Source organism: Zingiber officinale, chromosome 2B, assembly GCF_018446385.1.
Source record: "Zingiber officinale cultivar Zhangliang chromosome 2B, Zo_v1.1, whole genome shotgun sequence".
Classification (NCBI taxonomy): Eukaryota; Viridiplantae; Streptophyta; class Magnoliopsida; order Zingiberales; family Zingiberaceae; genus Zingiber; species Zingiber officinale.
Window position 1 is genome coordinate 73,765,248 of NC_055989.1, and position 23,998 is coordinate 73,789,245.

Here is a 23,998-nt window from a genome sequence, read left to right on the forward strand (position 1 = left end):
GACATTCTTTTAATTTTTTAACCATAACTAATTACGTAAAACAATTATTTATTTATTAAAAATTAAAAAAAATTATGTACTAAAACCCGCTGCTCCGGCGGTCCAATTTACCGCATTCCCCAGCTGGCGAAATAGTTATTGGCGTGCCCTTCTACATCAAAAACACACTTTCCCTTTCCTTCGTGTGCCATTCCGCACGCCGGCCAATCTTGCCCGCACCATCATTGGTCAAATCGCGAGTGAGTTTCCGTGGGCCCTCGGATTAGTGGACCGACCTGGAGGGTTCGGTATAAGTTCAGAAAAGCAGGGTCGACGAAGCATCACCAGCCACTTCCAACAGACTACCTATTTAAAAGGAGAAAGGGTGAGCGAGAGCCGGACCCCCTCGAAGTGCCTCCCCAGGCTTCTCCCATTCGTAGCGATCTTATCCGTCCGCATAGGATTTCATACGTCGGATGCTAGACACGCGTAGCTTGGAAATTTTTATTTTAAATCGCACGTGCAGTTATTGCGGCACAGCTAATGACGACTCCACCAAATACCTTGTTCGTCTTCGTCAAAGCGAATGGAAAACGAGTCTCTTGAAGGCGCAATTAAATAACGCCGATAAGATATTAAATGCCGCATATCGGCATCCGCGACGCCGCTTCGTGTCGGAAACGGTACGCATCGCTTAGACGTCACATTAATCAAATTCTATAAGTTGAAACCGGAAACGAGGAAAACACGCATGTGTAAACTTCGCTTCGCCCCCCTAGAGTCTCGTTTTTTTATTCAAGACCTTAGCTTTTGATATATTACAATTCAATCTTTAAAAGACCCTCTTTGCTTAAATTTTCAAACTAACTTTGGTCTACCATAATTTGACAAGTTAACAGATAACGTGAGTTTATTTGTGTGGGTATATTATCATATTTAGGAGTGAGAGTTTATTTGTGTGTGTATATTATCATATTTAGGAGTGAGCAAAAGTTGAACAAATCGATTGTATCTTGAATCGATTGAATTTTTAAAATTTGATTTAGTTATTTTAATATTTCATTTCTTTTAAAAAAAATCTATTAATTTGATTCGATTTCAATTTTAAAAACTTTTATTCTATTAAATTGAATAAATTGAAATACAAAATTGAACCTATAAATCTCTCAGGTTAAAAAAATTCGATTTTGATTTGTGTTAAATTTCCCATGATTTCATCTTTGTTAAAAAATTGGTTAATTTAGTTAACGACTAAATTAATCGATATTTTAACGATTCGATTTATTTGATTTTTATTTGAAAATTCAATTAATTTGGTTAGTTTAAAAAAAATAATTTATTCAATTTAATTTAATTTTAACTAAATACTCCACGTATTATGTTAAACAATGTAACACTATAATAAATATACATATTAATATAGAATAAAATGATATATCAGATGATCGAGTCTAATAACATATTTTGATCGCAGTTAGATAACTATTTATTTTTATGATCTATTTTAGCTCAATTTTATTGTCTCATATTGAAATTATTATACATGTTTGATCTTTTCAATCATAATTGAAAAAAAAAAAAGTAAAAAACTTCTATTACACTCATCAAACAAAATAAAAGTATTTTAAAATAAGATAATTTCATATTAAAGTAATTAATATTGAACACAAATAGACAATATAATGCGTGTTAAATTAATAAATTGTAGAGTTGCTTTTCATTTGCACATGAAAATAGTCCATGAGAATGTTAAATATCTCATTGTCCTTGTACTCTTTTTTTTAACTTGATCATAGCTCCTTTGATAACATCATAAGACTTATAATTAAACTTTATTTCTCTTTATGATCTAAATGGACTTTTAGTATATTATTGTAGTCAAATGCAAAGCAAATCAAAGTTTGATAGCAAAGAAAATAACTCCAAGAGATGCACATGCTTGTCAAGTTGCTATTGATCATTGTATAGAGTAATAGTAGAGATCCTCTGATTCGTAAATTATGGATCAAGGGATGGTCCATTACATGAGGACCCTTGATTTGAATGGACCCTACCTATTTAAAGGTGGAGTCTATCCAAATCAAGGGTCTAAAAAAATTACGGACCACAAGATTTGTTCTCATAGAGCAACGGGGATAGTTGGATTTATAATTGACAAACTGTGAATACTAAAATGTAAAATTTGGAAACCGGGGTATAAATGTATATGTGTTTAATTCTGAGGGGGAAAGGTTAAAATTACGGAGAAAAAGAATATTCCCGCCTGTAACGCCGCTCCGTGTCGGAAACTCGATATATCAGATAGCGTATCATCGTCTTTTATTCTTATTCTCCTCCTCTCCAATTCCCCGATCGGCCTTTCCTGCTCCGAGTCTCGTCCACTTGCCGGTTTCCTAAGGCTCCTCTTCTTCTCCCAGCTGCAGTGGCATCGCGATAGGGAATCATTTCGGCGTCCTGATTCGGAATTGTGGCATCGGCGGCAGGGGATTGTTTACTGAATCTGATGGGTGTTGGTTGATCTGCTTCGAATCTCCGTGCCGCGTGTGTCTCTTTGTGTTTGGGAATGGAATGGTATTGTGCTGATTTGTTTTGCAATTATTTCGATTCTGTGTTGTTGATCTTGTCCAATAGTTAGGAATCTGGGTGATTGAGCTCTTTGAAATCTAGATTTTTGAAAGGAGGGTGGATTAGCTAAAGCGTCTATTTTTATTCTTCCTCTAGGAGCTTTCTGTTTGTATGTTGATTCGGGACACGTTTGAACAAAAAACGGAGTCTATTAATTAAGAAATCGATTGTGATAGGGCATTTGAGCTAGTCACTGAAGTGAAATTGGATGTAATGTATTTTTTTTCATGTAATCATAAACCAGTCTATTTAATTTAGGTGAATCCTAGTATCTTTTCTATTTGCTGGGATTACAAAACAAACTTCTTTTAATCTTTATATTAGATGAATGTTAGGAAAATGCTCAAGATTTAAGACGCTCCTTTTGGCTAGTTCTTAAATGAGATAGTTGCCTCCACTGGTTTGTGATGGAGAGTAGCACCTGTACGTATTGATGCTACTGTTACAGATGTCTGGAACTTTGGAGTTGGAGTGGCAAAAAAATCTTCTTCTTTTTTTTTTTTTGGATTTTTTATTCAAGAGACGGCGGTAAGAAAAAGATAACATTTGTTAATCTAATTTACATTGAGAGATTAATGTTTTTATTTGCATTTGAATGCATGTGAAGGTAAATTTACTGCTTTACGAACATGCTTGAATGCTTTAGACAAATTAGCACGGATAAACTTGTGTATCTTTTATTATTCATTTCTTTTGTGCCAACAACTTTGTGAATAAACTAACCTTCTTGTGGAGCATTACCTCTACAAAATTATCATGTGGTTCTGTTGAGTTTAGTGTTTTATTTGTGCAGCTCAATTATCCTTATCTTCGTTTAGTAACTGAGACCTTCAGCTTGGTCATGTTGTTTTATAATAATTGAGGCGTATTGAAATTTGCAGTGGCTGTAGTGCATGTTGATGACTCCTTGGGTCCTGATTGAGAACTCCTTTATACCTTATAAATCATCACTTTGTTTGGACTGTGTTTGTGAGCTGAACGCATGCCCACATAGGTTTACTTGAAAAAGGAGCTATGCAGGAATCTACTGATCACAATCCAGGTGTAACCACACCGAGAGGCACACTGCAGCAATCTCTTCGCCGCTTGAGTAGCAAGAAGTCCCCAACAGCAAAAGGGCAGCATTCATCTCCAACTGTGTTTCCTGAAAAAAGAGGCAAGGTAAAATCACTGAAGAAGACTGATGCCAGTACTGCTATTGAAGATTCTGGGAAAGCAAAGCCTCGTGAACACAGGATTGATATTGGGGATGAAAAATCTGATTTGTTAGGATATGTAGTTTTTAGCGGGAAGCTTACTCTGGAAAAGAAAGCTAAAGGTTCAAGTGCTGATGAGCAAAAGGGGTCCGAAAATTTAATCTCTAATATATTTGAAGCAAGACTTTCAAGTAAAGCCCTGATATGGGGTTCTAATACTCTTAGCATCAATGAGATCATTTCTGTAAGTTTCCTAGAGTTCTCAATCATGCTACCCTTTCTAATTATAAAAGCCCTTATATTTAGTTGTAACTATTGTAGGTATCTTACCATGCTGGTGTAAGATATTTCACTATCCACGCATATCCTATGAAAAGGAGATCATGCGGACTTTCTTGCTTCTTGAAGCCACAAAGAGTTCAACAAGATTTCCGCTTCTTAGCTTCTAGCTCACAAGAAACCTTACAATGGGTACAAGCTTTTGCAGACCAGCAATGTTCAATTAATAGTTTACCTCATCCCATGATTTCTAAGAAGCAGGAACCTGACATTGTTGCTGATGAGCCTCTGTTTAATCTACCATATATAAGATGTAAAAGTCCACCGAGCATTCTTGTGATACTGAATCCTCGTTCTGGGCATGGCCGATCAAGTAAAGTTTTTCATTCAAAAGTTGAACCAATTTTTAAGGTATGTATGAGACTGTGATCATTTATTAATATTACTAGGATTGTATGATCCAATCTACTCTGTTTATGATCTTTATACCCATGCTCTTGATGAGTTTCCATTGTCGATTTTTTTTTTTTAATTTGTTATATTTCTTTGGAACAAAACTAGCTAAGCATGATTTAATGAAAACTATTTATCATTTTGACACCATGCTAGTAGGATCTGAGCAGGATTAACTTTGATATAGTGAAGGAGATATTGATACAATCAATAGTAATATAAAGAATGACTGGTTGAATTTGAGAGAAGCCATCAGAACCCTGAATGATTGTCATGCGCCTAGACTGAGAAAAATGTTAAAATTTGTAATATGTCCTACTATACTTCATGAATTAGAGTGTTTGACAATTAGAAATTAGTTTATGTAAAAGTTAATATAACATAGATAATGATGCCTAGATGTATCTGTAGATTAATAGAAAGAATTAGATAAAGGATACTACTAAAGAGAACAATTAGGGGTAGCTCTAAAGAAAAATTATGTTAATATGAAATAGATTTGTTCAGTGACAATTAATAAATTTTATAATTCAACAAGTTAAATCAATTGGAGTTGAAGGTTGCAAGAAGTAAAGAACCATAGATGATAGAACACAATAACTCTGTGCAACTCAATTAAGATAATTGAATATCACTAGGGATATTAATGTGAATAGAGTTCAACGAAGGAGTAAGATCTATATAGCCGATCCAGAACAGTTGTGGCCATAGTTGTTAGAATTGTAGGACAAAAGAGTGGTCAGTATTTACCATTTATATGATAACTGGATAATAAAAGTTTACGCTTCCTATTTATTTTACATGGAAAGTCTTAGGATTTGTAGCTTGAAACTGCAAATGTTGTGGTAAGTAGTAACTGTTTACTTCTCTTTCTATAATTGATCAAAGCATGTGCTTGATAAAGGGCATAATTTGAAATTTCTCATGGATCGAAAACTGGTAACAGCTTGCAGGCTTCAAGATGGAAGTAGTTAAGACCACTTATGCTGGTCATGCAAGAAACCTTGCTTCCACAGTTGACTTCAGTACATGTCCAGATGGTATGTTGCTAAGTTCATTCAACTTGATCTTTCTTCCAGTCTCCTTGTTTCTTATTGTGTCTAAAATGTTCATCTAGGAATTGTTTGCGTTGGTGGTGATGGAATTGTTAATGAGGTCAGTTATTTGTTTCACGTTTCTTATATAGTTCTGGAAATTTCTTTTAGATAGAACAAGATGAATAAAATAGAATAAATTTTTGATGAACTATGAATTTAGAACTTCACTAGTTTTGTTAGCAATATATGTGCATGTGATCCCTTCTTGGATATGCAAAATCTTGAATCCAAAGAAATGTTTTCTCATGACTGGTGATGGTGAATTGACTGGGTGTAGAAATCTGGGTCATGTTCGAGCAGAAATAAAAGAGCTGCAGATGAAGGTAACTGCTTCCACTGAATTCAGGGAAAGTAATTCACGTTCGTGCTTGGGAGTTGAGAGACATGTTCATATTTGGAATGCTTGAAAGTGTGGCATTTAGGGTGCAAGATAATCCTTTAGTGCTGCTTACTTTGTCTATGGAAAGTATCTGTGGTTTTGGGTAATAGGAAAAGACATAAAAGTGATCTTCTGGAAAGTTCTGCTGATTTGCAATCCCAAGTTTAATACCAAAATAAATAATGAAGACCCTTTATCAGAAACTAAATTAAACGAAAAGAATATTTAAGAAGTCTTACAACATTTAGGCATTACTTTGCCCTTCCTTTCAAATATATTTCCTCTGAAGTTTATTTCTCCCATTAATTCTTGTGCTTCCTAATTTGTCTCCATGATCTCAGAAAAAAAAGGATACTTAAGCAAAGATCACATTACTTTTTTTCTTATAGACTAGGCATTTATTGTAACCAATATTGTTGCTCTGATTATGTGCATAATTTTCAAGTCTACTAAGTTATAAGTTACAAAATGTTAATCAATAGTAAATTGTTGGTGTTTATGACCTTTGATAGTCTCTTCTACCTATATTAATTGTTTGTCAATGTAACAATTACTAGAATGTCCTTTGTATTATGTGGTTTTTACATTTAATTTTATAGCCCTATAACATTCCACCTCTTCCTCAAGTTGATTTAAATATATTATGGAAATCTATCTTACTACAAACTAGAGAAGAATGAGCTAAGATTCCTCCTCAAATTGATTTATGACCTTAGGTAGTCCTTTCTACCTATGCTATAATGCTAATCGTTCATCAATGTAAGAATTACTAAAAGGTCCTTCCCAATATGTGATTTTTACATTTGATTTTATGGAGGAATCACCACACTAAAACCTTCTTCTTCAACATTATTAGTTCCCCACTGGATGTAACGCTGCTTAAAAAATTGTCATTATCATCCAGTTGGTATAATGAAGATGGTTGACCATTAATTCTCAATTAAACACCTCTTCTCCATGCCCTTCTACTACTCGACCAAAGTACTCATCTAATTCATTTATTATATACAAGTGGTGCAATCTAATAAACTCATCATCCTCGAAAAATTTAATAGAAAGTTATCCAATAACCATCTTCATCCTCAATGACTTTTACATCAGAGTGACTTTTTGCTTTATTTGACAAACAACCATGTCATGTGTTGCGGTTCTTTCCAACACAACAATCATTATTGCCTAGGTGTTAAAGGTAGAAAATGCAACATCTTGAATGACAAATGATACGGCGAATAGGGTAGGGTCCCTGGAGTGGGGTCGAAGTCAATAAGGCTGGCTGATGTGGCGGTCAAAGACAAGGGGGTGTCAACACTCGGGGCTAGCATGGTAGCCATGACCTGACCGAGTGGTCTACTCCATGGAACCCTAAGCCGTATTATTGTGATTCGGAGCCGAGTCCTTTCGGTTTGATTAGATATGATAGACGCACAAGCCTGACCGGACTCCTTGCCCGAGCGGAGGCTGAGTCCTCAAGGTGGTCAACATTCCTTAGCCAACCTAACCCCGTCCGAGAATGAGGTCCAACCGAACTCTTTGGCCGAGTGGAGGCTGAGCCCTCAAAGTAGTCCGCATTCCTTAGCTGACCTGACTCCATCTGAGAGCGAGGTCCGATCGAAAGTTAAAGGGGACTCGGTTACCCTACCATCAAAATGCATTCCAAGCCCACTAACCTAACGACCCAATATTCCTTTTTAGTGTTTTGTATACCAGTTGTCAGAGAATCAGGAGAATATTCCCTGTGCAATCTACACGAAGTAAGCTTCTACCCTACAAAGCACATAAATGGTGGGTCTATTTTACGAAAGTTGTCAGAATGCCAGAATAGTCAATCCTTTTTGGAAAATGTATCGATATTCATGCACGGAGGAAAACTAGCACTATATAAGGGATCTCCTCCTAAAGACGTAGGTACGCGAGATTACACATTCAGATTTCACTGCTTATTTTTACTGTATGTCACATTCCATTTTTCTCTCTTGACCAATTGCCTAAATTGAGAGTCGGAGTGCTTGCGCCAAGGAGGACCCCTCCCTGCCTGGTTGCTGCTGTTCTTTTCCCTCTACATTCCTTTTTGACATGCAGAATCACTTGGCTCTACCTTCTTCCAGTTCAAAGTCTTTTCACTGTGAACGTCGAAGCCACCTAGTCAGTTGTCCATCTTCCTTGATTTTAGACAGGATCAACAAAGGTTTAGTTCAGATTTACTTGGGACATCATCTTCGCTTTAATATAACATGAAGTTGTTTGGACACACAATACATTCCTCCTCAAGCCTATTTAAATATATTATAGAAATATATCTTATTACAAACTAAAGAAGAATGAAGCTAAACAAGAAGAATGCAGCTAAAATTTTTCATACTAAACCCTCAAAGATTACTTTAGAGCTAGGGCTCTAAACAAGCCAAGCCGAGCCAAGCTTTAACCGAACCGAGCTAAGCCTAGCCTAAAATGAACCAAGCCATTGGAATGATTGTTTAAGTTTAGTTTGGTTTATTTTTTATGAGCTTGAGCTTAGTTCGTTTATATATTCTCGAGCTCTCAATTCAAGCTTGTTTGATTGTTGAAACTTTTTCTTGTTTGATTGATTATTGAGCTTGATAATTCAAACTTGTTTGTTCATTTTAAAAGGTTTTTTGTTTATTTAGTATGGTGATAAAAGTTTTATTAATGAACATAGTTCGTGAATAATATTCACGAGCGTTGTTCATGAACATTAACGCGTTAAACACATATGTTCAAGCTTGTTTGTTTAGTTTAATGAATTGTTTAAACTTGTTTATTTAATTGATCTTGTGTGTATTGAATGAACATAAACAAGTTCTTACCAAGATGAACACCAAACTTTTTCACGAATGTTGGGTTCGTTTGCAGCACTATTTAGAGCTAAATTGAAGAATGGAATTGAAGAGAGGCGTTATTGATGTTGAGCTAATGAATAGACTAGTGAAGTGCCTTTATGGATATTTGGCAGCCCAAATCTGAGAGGACTTTGGAGCATTGCTTCTAGCTTAGAATTGGAGAAAGTGTTAATACTTCTCAGCAAGAACTATAATAGTGGAACCAAACTGAGTTGATGGACCCCCTCAGAACACATGAGTTTAATTGTCCAATGGATAGTCATGGAGAGAATTGCAAAGATTCTTGACATACCCAAATTCCCCACAATGAGCACACTCGTGCTTTCTTTATTCAGGAGCACAGGAACCATGATATCACTATTGGCCTTCTTGATGGTCCTATGATTCTTCAGTTAATAGTTGAATTGCCACAGTAGATTAGTCCATTGTTGGTTCAGAGGATGGTAGAACTGCAGTAGAAGCTTGTAGCATTCACATGCACACATTCAACAGATGCGGAGTGGAAGAGTGTCTCAAGGTTTAAGTTTTTTTACTAGCTTTAACTAAGGATGGACAAGGTCAAAGAACATGATGGTGAGGGACTTAGCCAAGCGACTATACACAACTCTCCATCTACAATAATTTGGAAGATGTGTATGGCATTCACTGCAAAAGCATACGAGCGAACCAAGAGATGTTACCTGGATGCCACTCCTTCCATAAAGCATAATTGTTACTATAAAATTTCTCTGTAATGATCTTTGTAGTGTAGTAAAACTCAAAAAAGTAATCTCAAGAGGTATCAAGGGAGTATTCAAGTAATGAAATGGAAAATAAATTTGGGTTGTGACATCCTGTAGCTGCACTAACCTGACCCAGTAGGTGGGCCACTGCTTGGGAGAACTAAAGAAGGATGCAATCTAATGTTATCTGCAGAGCAATTGATTGACAGTGGCGCATGGATTTAGTTGAACTGCCTGTCAGCATTTAAGGATTCTGTATTAGCGGTGCATTCTACATTCTCAGCATACTACTGTTGCTTGTTGAAGGTGGTGTTCTATCTGAGTTTTTTCAACAAGGAGTTTGAAGTGGCATCTAGGTGGTGAGAGATGCTGCAGGAGGCAACAAACCTACGGGTTGCCCTAGCAACATGACGATGTGTTCAACATGGCAGTCTGATGCTAGATGACGCTGCAGGAGATGTGAACCCACAGATATGTGTGGTTTTGGTCCTTTGCTCACTTGGTGTTCAAATTCAAGGGCAACAAAGACAAAAAACTTGGACATGGAGCTGAATAGCTCTTTGCTCATGTGCAGAGGAAGTGAGAGAAGGACTCAGCGGCTTGGTTCCTGATGGCTGAAGTTCTCATGCACATAGGGTCAGCATGTGGTGATGATGGAAGGCACCACAGTGGTGAGGGAAGGTGGAGATCCAATATTGTAACAATGATGGGAATGTTTTTGATACCATGTTAGGGTTCATTGATAGTCCCTTCTTTGGCAGAGAAGAAGGGACTATCAATGAACATGTAAAAAGTTACATGTGGGTCCTTGGGATTATGAGATTTTTTCTTCTTGGTTACTAGGTAGGTCCATAACAAAAGATTGATGCAATAAGCATTTTCTTTCATCTTTTTCGCTCATGTATTTAGCAAGCATTGGATGTATACAAAGAGTACTCTTAGATAAATTATCTATGCTTAAACTATTTTTCAGTTGGTCCTAAATCACATAAGTATATTCCCTTTGCTTTTTTAACATTGGTTCTTTCTGAATGCATAGATTTGATAATTGTACAGGTGCTCAATGGGCTTCTAACTAGAGAAAACAAACAGGAAGCAATTTCCATGCCAATAGGTGTGATTCCTGCTGGTTCTGATAATTCACTTGTTTGGACAGTTTTGGGAGTGAGAGATCCCATCTCAGCTGCAATGGCCATTGTCAAGGTAATGCTCTGATTTTTATGATAAAATGCTGTTAGTTTTATGATAGTAACAAAAAAATGATAACAAAAATTGTGTTGGTTTTTATCAACTCTGTTAGGGATGTAGTGGCCAGAAGATTATTAAAATTTTATTATGAAAAACTATTCTAATGATTTTCTAAACAAGAAAACGTTTGCTGGTAGTTTCAATCAAGGACTCAAATACTGTGTTGTTTCAGTCAGCATGGGTGAAACATCTCATTCATTGGTTAACCAAAATTGACTCAGTATTGGCATAGGCGAATTGCAGTAGGTACCATCCATGTTGATCTGTCTTCACTAGTATCTACCAAAAGAGAGCTTCTGTGTGTTGGCAACACCTGTTCTAGAAGAGTGTGTGTGTGTGTATCTGCAGGTGGGTGATATAGTGACTTCCTTGTGTGTGTGTTTTGAAGTTACAAGGCTAATTATGCGAGCTTGACAAATGGGGACTTGATCTTTTTATGTGTGTGTACGACTAAATAGCTAAGAACAATTCAAAATATTAAACGACTATTTCCTATAAAGGACAAAAAAGTGGAAGGATGAAAACGTAAAAAAAAAAGAGTGGATGTAAATATAAATGAAAGATCTTTGTTTTATTTACATCCGCTCATTTTCTTACTTTTCCATCATTTGCGGAAAACCAACTCTAAATGTATAGATTTTAATTGTGAAGAGTTTTGACATTCATCAAAACATGAATTTTGAGGAATTAGTGAAAGCTGTATGGTTTACTACGTAAATATCCTTTGAAGCATCTTTAGCATAATTTTCATCCATGGTTTTAATATTTTTTATACTTCCATTGTTTAATGAGCTAAAAAATAAAAAGAAAAAGAAAAATACAAGTTGATTCAAGTTCTAGTTCATTATTATTTGCCTTGACCTACTGTTGAAACTTGTTTATTTATCTTACCAGCTTATACCATTTCTGTATCATGATTGCAGGGTGGACTCACTGCGACTGATGTCCTTACTGTCAAATGGATCCAGAATGGCATAACTCATTTTGGAACAACTGTTTCATACTTTGGCTTCCTGAGTGATGGTAACTTCATGGATTTGTTTTACTTTCTATATTTTATTAGCCTGCTCTTATTGTATGATCAATCATGCTCCAATACCTTATCCTTTGGGCTATCGATACACTATACTTCCTTGCAGACAGTTCTTATGTCGTGGTGTCATAATGAAGTTGGTAGCAGAAAATTAACCTCTTCTTCCCTGTTATTTCTATTTGTATAATGGAGACCCTCCTAAGCATCATCCTAGTTCACATTCAAGAATTACAGACCTTGTTGTCAAGTTGGAGGTGAAGATTGCTTTAACACCTGAGCCACTTATAAATTTATACCATGCCCTAAAATTTATGACACCAAATGAAATTGTATGAGCTATACCCCACCTCTACCTTATTTCAGTTGTGATTATATATACACAATAATAGTATCGTTTTGTAAGTAGTAATTATCTTATCTTGAGATCTTCGATGTTAAATCCTGCAGTCCTGGAACTCTCTGAGAAGTACCAGAAACGCTTTGGTCCCTTGCGCTATTTTGTGGCTGGATTTCTTAAAATTCTTTGCTTGCCAGAGTACAGCTTTGATGTGGAATATCTCCCAAATACTAAGGCAGCAAGTGCTGAAGAAAAAATTTCAGCGGAACAACATAAAGTCAACATGTCAGACCTATATATGGATTTGCAGAGGTCAAGAAAAGAAGGCCTTACCAGAGCTTCGAGTTTATCGAGCATTGACTCGATTAGGACTCCAGGAGGTGATCCGGAAACAACTGGTAGCACAATTGCAAGCAGTGAGCCATCGGAGTTTGTTCGAGCACTTGATCCTAAATCAAAGCGTTTATCCTTGGGAAGAAATTCAATGGCTGAGCCAGATGAAGTCCTTCATCCGCAGCATCACCTGTCCCCGAATCCAAACTGGCCGAGGACCAGATCAAAATCAAGAACTGATAGAACATGGCTGGGTCTGACTGTCACAACCGATGCCAAAAGCTCTTGGACAGCTACCTCATTGTATGACAAAGAAGACATTTCCTCGACCGTGTCTGATCCAGGACCAATCTGGGACTCAGAACCAAAGTGGGACTCCGAGCCAAAATGGGACACTGAGCCGAACTGGGAAAGTGAGAAACCGATTGAGCTGCCAGGGCCACCACCCGATGACATTGAATTGGGGATGATGAAAGAGGAGCTAGTTCCAAGCTTAGAAGAGAAGTGGGTCGTTAAAAAGGGCCGGTTTCTTGCTGTTCTTGTATGCAATCATTCTTGCAAGACTGTTCAGAGTCTGAGCTCGCAGGTCATTGCTCCAAAAGCAGAGCACGACGATAAGTGTTTGGATTTGCTACTGATCAATGGAAGTGGAAGGCTGAAGTTGATGAGATTCTTTATGTATCTTCAGTTCGGTCGACATCTTTCTCTCCCTTATGTTGACTATGTTAAGGTATACTAAAACTGTCATATATTTGTTCTTCAAATTCCTGCTCTCCAGTGAGTCTGGCTTGCATTTATGATCTTGTTCTTGATATTGTAGGTTAAGTCTGTGAAGATCAAGCCTGCCTCAAACACGAACAATGGGTGTGGTATTGACGGGGAGCTCCTTCATGTAGATGGGCAAGCCTTGTGTTCTTTGCACCCGGAGCAGTGCAGACTGATCGGTCGCCATGCCAAGGACCAAACCTAAAGCATGCCAATCAATATCTCCCAAGTCTTCAACCTCTACTAGAACGAGATGTACTCGCACATTGATCCTGGTGTACGGCTCTCTTGTATATTTTCAAGTGCCTTTTTTTTTACAATATGGTGAATGAATCTGTCGTCTTATGTTTCTAGTTAGATTGTCGCCTTATTTGAACATCGATGTTTTTTTTGCTTTTTTACAATCCTATACTTCTTGGGATCTATATAGGACAACAAAGTATAGCACTGTATGTATTTTTAAATCTACATGAGGTGTCAGTTATTTAGAGGATGACAATTTTATTATAATAGATAAAGGAATAATTTAGGATGGAAACATATCTTTAAGGAAAAAAAAAATCTTCTCATCTTTTAATCATTTGGCAGTTGACTCTATGAGCATAATCAATTATGTTTTACTCTAGTTTTTTAGCTATTAAAATTTATCAAAATATTTTAGTTAAATATCCTCATGATTTTTAATAATAAAATGGAAATGTATATTAATTTTGACAATGAAGGGTCAATGGGTCATTAAAATATATATATTTTTTAATTTTTAAAGAGCTACTTTGCTGTTTTGGAAATGAATTCGCCCTTTTATAAAACGGTGCATAATTTAATGGTTATTAAATTTAAAAGGCAAAACTCAAGAGGATGATGCCTTTTTAAGGAAAAAATATCATTAACCTCTGTATTTTTTATTAAGTAATATTTTCTCATCTGTATTTAAAAAAATAATATTGAACTCTTTTGGCTAAAGTAAAATGTGAAAATTTTTATAAAAGATAATTATGTATTTTTGATTTTTTAAATAATATTAAGAGGAAAAATAAATATATTAAATTTATTGATAATTTACGTCCACTTCTATTTTTTTATTAATATCTGAATTAATTCTAGACAATTTAAGGTCCTAATTGATATTTTTAATATGTATATGACTATTGATTTACTAATTAAAATCAATAAATTATATGTAATCTCTAATAATATATAATGATTAATATTTAATTATATGAATAAAATAAAATTAGGTAGTTTAAAATTTATATTTTCATTGCTCCGCAACCTTTAAATATAATGTATAATAATTATTTTCTTCATTTTCTCTTAAATTTAAAAGTTTAGATATGCTCGATCTGCCCCTGTCCACAATTATATAAGGTTCCGTTAAAATAGGTGAATGTATAATTTTCTTTTCTAACACGAAGGTAAATTTTCTTTGTCTTTTTTGAGCTCTTTTACTTTCTCAGGCATGCACATGAGCCTCACATCTTAGTTCATCACTGACTTAACTGTCAAAGAGGATAATACTAACAAAGTCAACTCTCAGCTGACAAGTTTTGCTTTGCATGACACCAAGAGTGGATGCACCGATAAACGGATATCAACTACATATCTAAGCGAGTGATGAAGGGCACCATCACTAGATGTTTCTATAATTTTTTTTTATGTATATTTTTCTCCCTATATATACAATAGATCTAACTAATCAATAATTAAAGAGCCAACCCCAAAGACATATATAATTATTTGCCATATCAATTATATATATATAATTTTTTTCTCAAAAGATTATCAAAAAAAATATTAAAAAGATAAGGACATAATTATTTTATATATATATATATATATATATATATATATATATATATATATATATATATTTTAAATTTGACTTTGGTCAAAGGGGATTAAGTGTTATTTTTTAAATGGGAGATACTACTTGATAGAAAATACAGGGAATTAAAGATATTTTTTCCTTTTTTAAATTTATTATCAAAAGATGCTCTATCTTATTTCTTAGCATTCACATCAGTTTTTTTAAACATAAAATTTATCTTAAATTTTATATTTTACTTTAAAAATTTTACATAAGCTACCCTATTCATTTCTTAAATTTAGATTTTATGAATAATATTTCTCTAAATTTAGAAAATAAAATACATTCCCTAAATATAAAAATATTATTTAATTTGGAAAAGAGAAAAAAAATAAATGAAATGAATTGGATAATGAAAAGTAGATATTAGATAGGAAGAGAGAAAAAATAATTAAAAAATATAGAAGAAAGAAAAATTAATAAAACATAAAGATAATAGAAATTTTAGATTAGATGATGTAGTATGCAATAAAAAAATAATTGTTTAAATTTAAAAAAATTGATGATTTACTTTAAATTTTAAAAATATTATGGAAAAACTGATGTAAATATTTACGCTTTACTTGATAAAAATATTTTTATTTTTGGTATTATTTATATCAGCTAAAAGATCATAATTGCTAAGTAATTATAGTCTCATACTTACTATAGAATTGTAACAACTATGATAATTGTGTAATTATATGATTGGGTAACTATTATAATATAATATTAATGATAAGAAATAATATGTTTATGTTGTTGCAGCTATGATTCATAGCTATTGTAAGATAACATTGATATATGTTGATCAAAGATAAACTATTCATATCCCAAGACTATAAATTATAGTTAAAGTGCTAATATTAATTATAGTCGAAATGCTACAATAACACAATATTGATTAATATTCATAGAGATGAAGTATTGTTATAATATAATTTATTAGTATTGATAAGAATTAAAATGTCTATATAGCTACTATAATTAGGGGTGTAAATGAACAAAGTCGTTCATGAGCTATTCGAATTTCGATTTGATAAAAACTTGTTTGAGCTCATTTAATAAGGCTCGTTAAGATAAATAAATCAAACTCAAGTTTTATAATATTCGGCTCGTTAGCTTGTGAACATGTTCGTTAAGCTAAAAACGAATAAAAATAATAATTTTGATATTAAATTTATAGATTTTATACCCTACTTATAAAATATATAGATAAATATATTAAATTTATTTATTAGAATAAAATTATAAATTTTAATAAAAATATTATAATTTTTTCTAAATATATAATTTAGCTTTAATGAATATTTAAATTTATAGTTTATATTTATTAAGATTGTTTAAACTTGATAAAAGCTTAAATAAGTTCGTGAGCCATAAATATATTCATTAAATAAAATTTAAGCTCAACTCGATTATAAACGAGTCAAATTCAAACATTTAAGAGTTCGGCTCAACTCATTACATCCCCTAACTACAATATAATTTTTTATGTTGATTAAAATTAAAATATTTATTTTATAGCAATTATAAATTTATAGGTGCCATAATATAGTATCAAAAAATAAGAACAGTTTGGAAAATGCAATATATAGGATAGAATGTCTTTTTGATAGTCTGTCAAAAGGATACCTTTTAATTATTCTAAAAAAAGACACTGATTTAGTGATTTGTATCCAAATTTTAATGCGCCGTTTTGGTAAAAATAACGAGAATTGAAACATAATAATAGAAGGGGCATTTTGAAAGTTGTAAATATTTGGAAAAGTTTGAAAATAGGATAACTTTTGGTGTTGCAAGGGAAGTTTCCGAATGCTTTGCTTTGCTTGGCTTGGGAGGCTAGACTGCTCTCGATGTCATGGTGTTGCCATCATCGCACCGCCTACGCGGCCTGCTCTCGATTTCGGAGTGAAATCGAGAGGCGGAGCAGTTGGGAGTTGTCGAGCTTGGGAAGAGACGGCGGGGCGGGCGGTCGATCGATCGATCGATGTGGGTTTCGAATTGGGTGGAGGGTGGGATCAGGAGCTTCATCGGCAGTGCGACGGGCGGCGGCGGCGGGTGGATCTGGTCCAGCGTAGACGGGAAAGCGGGGTGGTGGCATGAGGGCCTAGTCATCTACGGCGTGACGGCCATGGCTGGACTCGCCCTTGCCGCCACACTCGTCATCTCGACGCGGAGGTAAAAGAAAGAAAAAAAAAAGCCGAATATGCGCTTGCGTTTTTCGTTTCTTATCTTCCCGACCAGTAGCAGGTTAGAAAGAAATCGATTATTTGAGAGTGAGAGAGAGAGAGAGAGAGAGATGCCGTAGATGAACGCCCTCCGACGAACCCGTATGGTTCGTATTCACCATCGTTGTCGTCGCCTAGGTCGTCCTGGATTCATTTGAGATCGCTCCTCATTGTTGCCTCCTCACCAATTCCTGATCGGTGAGTCCCCTTTTCCCTCTCTCTTCCATCCCATTTTCCCTCTCTCTTCCATGCCTTTTCAGTGCCTTCTTGTTTTTCTCTGGAGCATCGATTGGATTCAGTATACAACTTCACTCTCCCAATTCACCTAAAGACAGTAGCTAAATATACTTTGTTCCTTCATTGTCTTTCCTCTATCATGTTCTTCCTACTCTTTATCCACACACCGGTTTCATGTTTTTGGCGAGCTTAAATTTTGCTCTCACTGATTGATGGATGATATTATTCTTAAGAATAATAGTAAAGTAACGCTAGCTTTGTCTCACAAAGTAACTAGATTATACTATTATATGAAAGTTGAGAAGAACAGTAGGTTCCAATTCCCCTATCCTGAGAAAAATTGTATCTTCTAAAAGGGAAAAAAAATCATTATAACTAGTCCTTTCTTACTTTTCAGAAAGAACCATGTCAATCAAATTAAATATTCTACTATTTATATCAAGAATACCACATTGTTGAGCTTGCAGCTGTATTGCATTGTGGTTGCTTCTTTCGCCATGGACTGTGTTACTCGCTGAAATTAACATGACATTTGGATTTACCGAGTAAATATAAGATTAGTTATCTATGGGAGATAAATTACTTGACAAAAATTGTACATATGAAAACATTCTTGTCTGTTTTTGTAAATTCATTTATAACAAGGGAATAAGTGTATCATTTGTTTTAAATTTTACCATGTTTGCACTCTTCATCATTTAGTTCTTTCATAACATCATCGTAGTGTTTCAGAGGCAGTCTTAGGTCACCATGGTCTCGGAGGATAGGGAAACATCCCCTTACTAGGCACCAATGGAACAATTTCTTCACCTTTGATGGAAAGCTTCGTGATGGCGGAATTAAGTTCTTAAAGAAAGTTCGGACTGCAGTAAGTGTCTTCTCGTAGTTCAATGCCACTTTCTGATGCTTATATTAGTTATATGATCTATTTTGACAAAAAAAAATATGAATTCATTTGGAGCAATTACTTTTAATTGTGATTCAGGGAGTTGAGCCAAGCATCAGGCCTGAAGTCTGGCCTTTCCTTCTTGGAGTGTGAGACTCTAAACCATATTTTCTGAACAGTTTGATACCTTGTTTAACTTTAAAATAGGCTGCAAAATATAATCTGTATTGTCCTTTTCCCCCTTAATTTGTCAGCATTGTTTTCTTTGTCTTCTTGTTTGCAAGGCCTTTGTGTTAATTATCTAATTCATCATTTCATTCTTATCTCAAGCTTGCATCTAAAGTTCAAAGTATTTGCATCACTTAGGGATATGTTATGCAGATAGGTGCAAAATCGAAGATACGCCCTCACCATAAATAGTTAGTTTTTTATATTAGAAAAAATGACAATTTAAATTGCCCTCATGGACTTCATATATTTTATTTATATCTACCTCATGATAGATAACAAGATGCCAATAAGATTGTAAGTGTTAACGAATATATAAGCATATAGTGGATATCTGAAAGCTATACGAAATTGTTTGTCCTTAGAAACAAAGTTACATGATAGAAAGACTATCACTGAATTCTTTACATTCCTCTTCTGCAACATGAGATTAGAAAATAGGAAAAAATCTTTGGTCAATTTCTATAAGAAGTGGAACTTAGCTTCTAGTAGCAGGCTTGAATTGGATATATGTTAGTCATCTCAATGCCAATAAATTAGTTTAGTGCGGGCTAACAAATTGAGAATAATTAAGATAGACGAACAAAATGCCCATTTTAGTAGAAGCCACAAATCTGTTAGATCTAGTTATGAAAGTCACATTAATTATTTTATAATTTTTTATTATTCATCATTGAAGGGGAGCTTTGACGCAGCGGTAAAGTTGTTGTCATGTGACCAAAAGGTCACAGGTTCGAATCCTAGAAACAGCCTCTTGCAAAAAACAGGGTAAGACTGCGTACAATGGATCCTTCCCTGAACCCCGCATGGCGGGAGCTTCGTGCACTGGGCTGCCTTTTTTTTTTTATTATTATTATTCACCATTCCTTAAAAATCTAGGTCTTCATTCTAACACAATATGCCTTTACCACCTGAAAACATCAAAAGGGTGGGCAAGGAGAAAGCAACCAGTCACATCATTGCCCAGATGTAATGCAAACTAGTAAAGGATTTTCACATTATTTTAGGTCAACCATCAATGCCAATAAAGAAGCTAGTCTATGGTTACAAGATTAGGTAGGTAATTTGCTATATAGAAACACCTTCCATGAATTGATTAAAATTAACAGATGCAATGGTTGCGAGCATTAACATGATATGCTTGTAGGAAACAAAATGGTGAATAATAAAAAATTATAAAATAATTAATGTGACTTTCATAACTAGATCTAACAGATTTGTGGCTTCTACTAAAATGGACATTTTGTTCGTCTATCTTAATTATTCTCTAACTTTTATCTTTGCTGAAACTACATTTAAATAACAATTATAGTCCTACTTTTAATTTTCAGTTTCTAAAGATTCTCATCTCCATGATACAAGCTTCATGCTTATTGTGTTAAAAGATATAGGTGCTAGTGCTGTCCCAACCTTCATTGTAATTCTATAGTGGTATCATTTATTGGATTGCTTGTGGTCCCAAGTCCTAAGACTAGTAACTATGTTATCATATGCCCTTTATCATATCAATCTAATTACAAAATATTCTTTTCTTTTATAAATCTACCATTAGAATTGTCTAGGGATTATATCATAAATTTTTCCTATCTAAAAATCATTTTTCACCATTATATTTTGGTTGTGATGTATTATGTAATAAATAATGCTAATGTTCTGTGTATGATGAGTGTAGTTCTTTAAATTTTGTTGATACAATATTTATGACCAATAAATACTAGTACAGTAGATATTGTTGATTGCACACTATATCTCAATATCTTGCTAATTATTTTGCTTTTACATACTGATTATATGTTGCACATCTTCTTTTTTCCTCTCTATAAAATTTGTAGATACAATATACTAATATAATAGATATTATCGATTACATACTATATCTACATACTAATTATATGCTAGGATGCTACACATCGGTCTTTTTCCTTCAAAATCCCTTTTCATTTTTCCAAGGAGTTGGTACTCTTTTCACAGGAAAAGGCCACTACCTATTTTATTACTTTCTAACATATGCTGCTTGTTTGTTTCCTTCCTTGTAAACATACACTACAAATTTATAAATTTATATTATTTTTTACCTATATCTTGTATAGACAAATCTTGTATGCTTATTAAAATAAAAATCAATTAGTTGAAACAGTTAGTTGAAGATGTGGGTAAAGGTAGACAAATAATTTTTTTTTTTTTGGGGGGGGGGGGGGGGGGGCAAAAAGGAATCTGTTATCCCAATATATAGAATCATCTATACGTTGATTTCTATGCCTTATTCTGGACAACACTAGAAAATTCCTTTTTTGTTGGTTCGCAACAAATGTCTAATTTCCTGAACAAAATTAGGATATGCCAAAGCCGATTGTAATACAGCTGAGTCACTTCATAATGGGATAGACTGATTTTTAAGGCCTATGGTTAGAGAAGTTCGGACAAGATAAACATCAAGGCATGCAAAGTGGCCAGAAAGAGACCACGAGAACATAATTACAACAATTAAATTACTCATGCATTACTAACTAGATAATATGGATTAGAGCACAATGAGGGAATAAAATTAGGAAGCCTACATCTTCAACATTATTATGATGGTCATTGGACAAATTATCTTTTGATTATGAATTCGTCCATTAAATTTTATGAACCTTCTTGATAGACTTTGTAATGCACTCTAAGAGACCATTTCGTGTTGACCAACAATACAAGTTTCCACCAATATGCTTGTTCTTCCATTCAGGTTATCCTCAAACCCCTTTGTTTTGTCCTATAAGGCATAATTTACTTTCAAGGGGAAAAATTCTATCATTGTTTTGCTTAATGAAACAAATTTAATTAAAATGAAGGGAAAAGTCTATTCGGAGATAGAATATATAGCTCAAAATGCTTGTGGGGGCTCATCATGAAATAACTCATTTATACAGTCCCTAACTAATGCTAAGTTATTGTTACTATCGGAGCAAGGATCAAAATTTGACTGTTTAAATGACTTTCTGTTGCAATAAGTTGAAACTTGTGTGGGAAATTATGTTTCATATGAGCTCTTTTTCATGACTGTGATTATATTTTGAACACAAAGAAATCTCATGGACAAGGACTAGCAATATTACAATCTTTGTGCAGATATCTGTTACTTGAGCCTTTTATTGATCTGTATTCCTCTGATGTGTAGCTATGACCTGCGGAGTTCAAGGGCTGAAAGAAATGTCATTCAAGCACAAAAGAGGTATATGTTCCAGTCTGTTAAGCAAATATTTGCCATCATTTTGCTCCTCTTGTTGCAGTTAACGAATGATACAATTATTGTCAATGAGACAAGTTGGTTTACTCTTCCTACTAGATTTAAGTGTTATGTTGTTATTACAGGAAGATATATGAAAAACTGAGACGCCGATGTTGGCAATTGGTAAATCATGGTGATGAAAACAGCAATGGACAAGAAAGCTCATTCAGTGGCACTTTAGATCACATAGTGCCCAAGGAATCAAGTACACCTGACCATGTTATTGTGGAAGATGACGAAAATAGTATTGCAGATGATACAGAATCTTCTTTCAGTGAATCCTCCATTGATGAAGAACCTGACAGCATTAGAATATCCTCCGCTTCCACAAGACTCGGTGAAGTTGATCCTGAACTTACCAAGATTGCTTCCTCCACAGGAGAGATCCCCAAACCTCCTCAAAGAGATGAGAATTTCACAACATGGCAACGCATCATGCGACTGGATGCTATTCGAGCCAATGACGAGTGGAGAAATTACAATCCGTCCCAAGCTGAAGTCTCAAGAGACAATGCCGTCAAGTTTGCTACCTGTGTCGGTTTGAAAGACTACGAGCACTTGGAGCCATGCAGGATTTACCATGCTGCACGTCTGGTCGCGATACTGGAAGCCTATGCACTCCATGATCCTGAAATTGGCTATTGCCAAGGAATGAGTGACCTTCTGTCTCCCATACTCGCTGTCATAGAGGATGATCATGAAGCTTTTTGGTGCTTCGTTGGATTTATGCAGAAAGCTAGGCATAACTTCCGACTTGATGAGGTTGGCATCAGGAGACAACTAAGCATCGTCTCCAAGATCATTAAGTCGAAGGATTCTGATCTCTATAGGCACCTGGAGAAGCTTCAAGCTGAGGATTGCTTCTTTGTGTACAGAATGGTTGTGGTCGTCTTCCGCAGAGAGCTAACCTTTGAACAGACCCTCTGCTTGTGGGAGGTTATGTGGGCAGATCAGTCAGCAATACGGGCCAGGATAGGGAAATCTGTATGGGGAAGAATCAGGTTTCGAGCACCACCCACTGATGACTTGTTGCTCTATGCCATCGCAGCGGCAGTCCTGCAGAGGAGGAAGATGATCATAGAGAAGTACAGCAGTATGGAAGACATTCTCAGAGAGTGCAACAGCATGGCAGGGCAGCTTGATATCTGGAAGCTTTTGGACGATGCACACTACTTGGTCGTGAACCTCCATGATAAAATTGAATGATCACTATGTCGTTCCTCCGGGCTATGATTTGTACCACCTTCGTAGTTTAAGTCACTATTTTTATTGTTGAACTCCACATCATCTATGAGAGTCCATCCCAATTATAGGTTCCGGTTTCAAAGAAGACATTTTCTTGTTTTATACCTCGATATAGGGCTGTAAATGAGTCGAGCCGAGCCGAGCTTTGGAGTGTTCAAGTTTGTTTGATAAGGTAACCAAGTCGAGCCGAGCTTAAAATGAATCAAGCTTTTGAAGTGATTGTTCAAGCTTGACTTGATTTATTTTTTTATGAGCTTTAGTTTGTTTGAAGCTTGTGTTGTTTATATGTTATTGAGCTCTCAATTCAAAAAATGTGGAACTGTCACATCAGCGGCCTCCTAGAGCCGGTCCCACGAATATGGAGAGAGGTAAATGCAGGTACACAGGTGGAAAGTGCATGGCGGAGACGTTAACCCCAGGCAGTGACACCCCGGGGATCGACCCCTGGACCTTTCAGCCACAGAACCATGCACTCCCCATCTGTGCTACGCCCTGGGGACTATTGAGCTCTCAATTCAAGCTTGACTTGAGCTTGGTTCAAGCTTGGTTTGTTTAGATGTTATCGAGTTCTTAATTCAAGCTTGTTTGATTGTTTGTAAACTTTAGTTGTTTGATTGATTGTTGAGCTTGATAATTTAAATTTATTTGTTTGTTTTATTTTATTTTATTATTTATTTAGCATATTGAAAAGAGTTTTATTAATGAATATGGTTCGTGAATATTATTTCGAACGTTGTTTATGAATATTGTTCA

At 35.0% G+C, this 23,998-nt stretch overlaps 2 protein-coding genes across 2 annotated transcripts; both read left to right on the forward strand.

Moving 5' to 3' along the window:
* The first annotated feature begins 2,300 nt into the window (after positions 1-2,300).
* LOC122045883 (sphingoid long-chain bases kinase 1-like) lies at positions 2,301-13,797 on the forward strand. Its single transcript, XM_042606290.1, has 9 exons — positions 2,301-2,550; positions 3,486-4,044; positions 4,122-4,490; positions 5,479-5,572; positions 5,650-5,687; positions 10,645-10,791; positions 11,760-11,859; positions 12,317-13,269; positions 13,360-13,797. Exons 2-9 carry the CDS (start codon positions 3,619-3,621, stop codon positions 13,507-13,509), a joined length of 2,277 nt encoding a protein of 758 aa, XP_042462224.1. The 5' UTR covers positions 2,301-2,550; positions 3,486-3,618; the 3' UTR covers positions 13,510-13,797.
* Positions 13,798-16,997: 3,200 nt separating this feature from the next.
* Positions 16,998-23,334, forward strand: LOC122045884 (rab GTPase-activating protein 22-like). The gene is made up of 5 exons (XM_042606291.1): positions 16,998-17,331; positions 18,351-18,486; positions 18,604-18,653; positions 21,890-21,943; positions 22,084-23,334. Exons 1-5 carry the CDS (start codon positions 17,141-17,143, stop codon positions 23,204-23,206), a joined length of 1,554 nt encoding a protein of 517 aa, XP_042462225.1. The 5' UTR covers positions 16,998-17,140; the 3' UTR covers positions 23,207-23,334.
* The last annotated feature ends 664 nt before the right edge of the window (positions 23,335-23,998 follow it).